Source organism: Sander lucioperca, chromosome 4, assembly GCF_008315115.2.
Source record: "Sander lucioperca isolate FBNREF2018 chromosome 4, SLUC_FBN_1.2, whole genome shotgun sequence".
NCBI lineage: Eukaryota > Metazoa > Chordata > Actinopteri > Perciformes > Percidae > Sander > Sander lucioperca.
In genome coordinates this window covers 3,889-10,302 of record NC_050176.1, presented here as the reverse complement: position 1 = coordinate 10,302, position 6,414 = coordinate 3,889, and the positions used below count along the sequence as shown (strand labels likewise).

At 37.9% G+C, this 6,414-nt stretch overlaps 1 protein-coding gene across 1 annotated transcript; it reads left to right on the top strand.

Annotated features, from left to right (window-relative positions):
- Positions 1 to 1,491: 1,491 nt before the first annotated feature.
- Positions 1,492 to 4,765, top strand: LOC118494855 (chromobox protein homolog 1-like; the record flags this gene model as incomplete). Its single annotated transcript, XM_036000430.1, has 2 exons — positions 1,492 to 1,778; positions 4,599 to 4,765. Coding segments are annotated over 2 exons (454 nt in total), but the record flags the coding sequence as incomplete, so codon positions are not given.
- Between the last annotated feature and the right edge of the window lie 1,649 nt (positions 4,766 to 6,414).

Sequence of the window (6,414 nt, the reverse complement as noted above, 5' to 3'; positions counted from 1 at the left end):
ATATATATCTATATATATCTATATCTATATATATATATATCTATATATATATATATATATATATATATATATATATATATATATATATATATATATCTATATCTATATCTATATATATATATATATATATATATATATATATATATATATATATATATAGTATAAAGTGGGAAAGATAGATCCCTCCAGGTCAGAGCTCGTCTGTTACCGTTCTAAACCGTTCTACAGAGAAGAATGGCGTCACTGTTTTGAGATTGTTTGTCCTTTATATGAATTATAATGCTCATTATGTTTATTTTTGCACTGGATGACTCCAAATATGTAGGAGAACTGTTTTAGACAACACACATGCTTGTGTAGCATTGCTATGGGTGTAATATCAATAAATATGTCATTTTGATTATTGGCAAAAGCGTCTGGACTTTTTTTGAAACAATGTATGTATTTTGTCAACTGTATAAGTTATAAATACTATCGGTCGATTAATCGGTTATCGGCAAATACGGCCCAACCTAGCTATCGGTATCGGTAAAATCCACTATCGGTCGACCTCTAGTTGTGTTCTGCATAGTGTGGCACAAAGTATGTTTTAGTTATTTTAGACGGGACCAAAATAACTATTTTGAACCATGTTTGAACTGCTGTAGTGTATGTTGTGTTTTAATCATGCCCATTTTCAGAAACTAGAAGAATGTAGGTTTCAAATGAAGCCTCATACATACATTTTGGCCTTGCAGTTCTTCTGTTAGAAGCTTTTCCCTTTGGGAACGAGAAATAGATGAAAATCAGGCAAAAGAGGTGGATTTTAACAGGTTAATTGCATGTTGTGTCTGTTAATGCCCCCATAACTGCCATTTTAGCTCAGTGAACTCTGGGCATTAGCTGCAGCAGCTCCAGTTTGCTAGCATCGATTCGGCTCGTTTTTTTTGCTATCAACAGTACTCACATACATATAGCGATCAAGATTAACGTAAAAATTCCCCGGAGTTCTCCTTTTAATTGGGGTAAACAATAAAAATCCCATCTTGTCAACTTCATCTCCGACTCATCCTGAGTGTTTACACCTGCTCACGACTACTCATCTATGTCTACCTTTACACATATTCTTTGTAAATCTTTACAATTATTCCCTGAAAGAACCAACCGGCCTGCCTTGTTGCACGATCAAAACATTTCTCAAAACTTGCCATTTTCAGTGTGTAGCTCGCTAGCTCAAAGTTTGTTGTTGTTTCCCGAAACAAACTGAGTTTTGCAAGGAGAGGAACATCTGGAGATTTTCTGGTAAATGAACTGTTGTTGATTGAGGCTACTGTGCATGTAGCTTGTAGCTCCAGTTAATGATATTTGTGGCTTACATTTTAGTAGTTATTTCAGTTTTAATGCAGGAGATACTTCACACTCTGAAGTCCTATGGATTGGTCACCTCATCAGCCCTCGTATTTTCTCCATTCAAACAGAACATTTTAATATAGTAAAACATGGTAAACTATAATTCACTCCCACCTCTCATTAGTTCTTCTAACCCTTGTATCATTATCTCTGCATGTTTCCCCCTTGGGTCTACCAAAGGAGCCCTCGGCAGACGTCAAGCTGGAGACTGGAGCAGGAAAGAAGAGCAAGAAGGCCGAGGAGGAGGAGGAGCAGCCTGCAGCACCTCCTGCAGCAGCAGCAGCAGCAGAGGAGGAGGAAGAGGAGGAGTATGTGGTGGAGAAGGTTTTGGACCGTAGAGTGGTGAAGGGAAGAGTGGAGTTTCTGCTGAAATGGAAGGGGTTCTCAGAGTAAGTATGAGTCTATAATATTAATACTTGGTGTTCTTGGTCCTGAAAGTCATATATACTGTATATATACAGTGTTGGGCTACTGTATATATACAGTTACTTCCAAAATGTAATACATTATTGATTACTAGTTACTGTCATTTAAGAGTAATTAGTTATATATTACTGTCTCTGAAGTGTAATGCTTTACACTACTTTGCGTTCATTTTGAGTTACTTTCACCAAAATAAAAGCGGATGACTTTGAAAAGTGCTATATACACTCACCTAAAGGATTATTAGGAACACCTGTTAAATTTCACGTTAATGAAATGATCTAATCAACCAATCACATGGCAACTGCTTCAATGCATTTAGGGGTGTGGTCCAGGTCTAGACAATCTCCTGAGCTCCAAACTGAATGTCAGAATGGGAAAGAAAGGTGATCTAAGCAACTTTGAGCGTGGCATGGTTGTTGGTGCCAGACGGGCTGGTCTGAGTATTTCCCAATCTGCTCAGTTATTGGGATTTCTAGGGTTTACAAAGAATGGTCTGAAAAAGGACAAACATCCAGTATGTTGCAGTCTTGGGGGGCGAAAATGCCTTGTTGATGCTAGAGGTCAGAGGAGAATGGGCCAACTGATTCCAGCTGATAGAAGATCAACTTTGACTCAAATAACCACTCGTTACAACCGAAGGTATGCAGCAAAGCATTTGTGAAGCCACAACATGCACAACCTTGAGGGGGATGGGCTACACCAGCAGAAGACCCCACCAGGTACCACTCATCTCCACTAAAAATAGGAAAATGAGGCTACAATTTGCACGAGCTCACCAAAATTGGACAGTTGAAGACTGTAAAAATGTTGCCTGGTCTGATGAGTCTCGATTTCTGTTGAGACATTCAGATGGTAGAGTCAGAATTTGGTGTAAACAGAATGAGAACATGGATCCGTCCTGCCTTGTTACCACTGGGCAGGCTGGTGGTGCTGGTGGTGTAATGGTGTGGGGGATCCATCATGCCTTTTTTACCACTGGGCAGGCTGGTGGTGGTGGTGTAATGGTGTGTGTTCCTTTCACCTTCAGAACTGCCTTCATTCTTTGTGTTATTGATTCAACAAGGTGCTGGAAGCATTCTTTAGAAATGTTGGCCCATATTGATAGGATAGGGTCAAACACGGTATTAATATGGTGTTCCTTATCTATCTATCTATCTATCTATCTATCTATCTATCTCTATATATATATATATATATATATATATATATATATATATTATATATATATATATATATATATATATATATATATATATATATATATATTCTATTTATATATATATATATATATATATATATATATATATTCTATTTATATATATATATATATATATTCTATATATATATATATATATATATATTCTATATATATATATATATATATTATATATATATATATATATATATATATATATATATATATATATTCTATTTATATATATATATATATTCTATTTATTTTTCTATTTGGTTATGTGGTTTTTTCTATAAATGATAAACAGAAAGACACAAATTACAATACAGTTAATCAACATATAACATCAAGTACCTTAACGATTAAATACCTAAACAAACAATACATATAAGTACTCGTACCCGAGGGGGTGAGGGGTAGGCCTACCACTGCTTAAATTATAGAGTACTATATACAGACAAACATTAATTGAACAATTACATAGGACATTGCACTAAATCAGGTTAAGGATACTTGAATTTCCTAAAGGCCACAATTAACAAATCATGTGCACTGCGCACTTACACACAATATTACTCCTGTAGCCTCAAGGCAAACAGGCAAGATGACAATTCAGTATTTACCAATATACACTGGTCAAGCATTAAATCACATCCACTTCCAAATAACCATTAAAGTAACACAATATACGAGGAAGGCAGTAAACTCACTTTTTTACGCACGACCATAGGATTTGCATCGGAGTTGTGAGGACAGAGAGCCCTCACATGCTGCCTCATGTTGCTGACAGCCAGGACAAAGGAAATGGGTGGTACTTATAGAGTAGGCCATGATTAGTAGTAAGTGAAGTCAGGTGAGTTTGGACCATGATTGGGAATGAATGAAGTCAGGTGAGAATGATTGAGTCAATGCCATGAAAGTGGGCCAATGAATAGTATGGCTCTATTCTACAGTCCAGGTCATCTTGGCTCTGCTGTCGGTCCTCTCCTTTCGGCCCCTTCCGCGATGTCGCGCCATAGATGAAATACATCAACTCTCCCCACTCCAAGGCCAAACTGTTTGTTACTGTCTTGGATTTACAAATTGGATCTACAAAATGTTTTATGATGTTCATATTACTGAAACATCTGTGTGTCTCATCTTTTCTGAAGTTCACCCTATGACCTGAATCTTACCTTTCACTTATTGCAAAATACATCTTACATAGTTGCCTTTGTTCTCCGCTCCTCCCGATCTGAGAGTCTTTTTAATCAGCTCAATTACCTTCCCGGTCCGGTGCTCCCTTTCATGTAGGTCAGATAGTCCTCTCACAGATACTCAGGAAGAGCAACTCCCTTTCAAACTTATCAGGTCAGATGGCTCTCTCTCCCAGGTAGTCAGGAAGATCAGAGAACGAAGCCATTCATGATCTCTACACACATTTTCCACAAAATATATCCTACAGCCCTCAAAGTTGAAGGTTTGGTATTTTGACACTAAGTTGCAGACCCAAAAATAACCTTACAAAATGGCAATAGAAAAAAGGAATAATACAAATTAACAATTAGAGTGAGAATGTATTTTCTTCTGTCTGCACTCACCTTTCCAGTGAGGATAACACATGGGAGCCACAAGACAACCTGGACTGCCCCGACCTTATCGCAGAGTACATGCAGAAACACGGGGAGAAAAAGAAGGAGGGGAAGAGGAAAGTTGTCAGTGAGACCTCGGGAGACTCAGAGGAGCGAGGGAGCAAGAGGAAGAAGGAGGAGGTGAGTAGGGTTGGGTAATCATTTTTTTCCGATACCGGTGCTAAAACCATACTTTTAAAACGGTGCCGGTGCCTGAACTGTTACTTTAAAAAAAAAAAAAAAAAAAAAAAAAATGTATATTTCAATTATATTATAATTATATTATACAAATGCACAAAAACTGATATTTCAGAACGGCTTGTTTATTGCCAAGGCCATATGGTCAAAATTAAATGATTTATTAAAAATGTAGTAACAGTCAACTTATAACAATAACTTATTTCACCAGTTAATTGCTGGTAAACGACAAAAACAACCACTAGATTGAAAAAGGGTATTTTATAATAAGTTTGAATGCACCACGAGGCTGGCGATGCGAGTTTCAAGTGAACGCACCGTCTGTGTTGTTTTTCCGACGACAGCTGTGGACCGTTACGTCTCGGCGTTGGAATCCTCTACAGAGAAATACAGTCACACCGTTTAACGTTAGCTCTCAGCATTTTAACCGTGTTTAATCCAGCTGCTAGCTCACGGTAGGCTAACGTTACCTGCTGCCAAGTGTATGATGTTAACTAGCGTCACATGCACTGATGCTTCTGTTGTCTCTAACGTCCGTTTCGGAGCATCAGAGGGCAGGGCTGGCATTTCAGTAGCACCGAAATGAGGCACCAAAATCCGCATTACTATTCAGTCCAGTAGATACCAGTTGTTAAAGGTCCCATGGCATGAACATTCCACTTTATGAGGTTTTTAACATTAATATGAGTTCCCCAGCCTGCCTATGGTCACCCAGTGGCTAGAAATGGTGATAGGTGTAAACCGAGCCCTGGGTATCCTGCTCTGCCTTTGAGAAAATGAAAGCTCAGATGGACCAATCAGGAATCTTCCCTTTATGACGTTATAAGGGGAAAGGTTACCTCCCCTTTCTCTGCTTTGCCCGCCCAGAGAATTTGGCCCACCCATGAGAAAGAGAGAGACATCATGGCTGTTTCTCAATCTCAAGAATGCAAAGAACAGACTTGTGTTCTTGGGGAGAACGTTCTTGCTGGTTGTTCTTGGAAGAATGAACTCGCAAGTTCACAAGCACAGAAAACACTGGTAACAGTTTGAGACGATGCGTTCTTCCTGTTATTGCTCAACACCCCCAGCACAGAGGCTACCTGCAGGGCTCCAAAATAACAGCTAGAAATAAAAACCACAACAATATAACCACTTTATATTTAAACAATCTCCGGAGAAAACCTCACAATGTTACAACTATTGCAATCATTTTGAAAAATAAAACGTATTGAGTTTTAATTTGAATGTTTATGGTTTAGCTCAAACACCCCTTATTCAAAAGAGTGGAACACGATCCCTGCTATTATTAGTGTATTAGTTTAAGTCAGTTTAAATTAAAAAAAAGAAGTAGGCCTATGCACTGGGGTGTCCTATGTGTCCCTATTAGTGTTATGTGGAATCATCATTTCTATATTATTGTAGAGCACTGTATATGCACAGGGACAACAGATGGAAATTAGCAATTACAATAATAAAGGTTGGTGTCTCTCTTTTAGTCTACATAACATGTCAGCATGTTACCACTTTATGTACAACTGTTCATTTATCACACAGGCTGAAACTCAACTTCTAATAAATCAGAACATGAATACACCAAAAAGAAGTATGAACTAA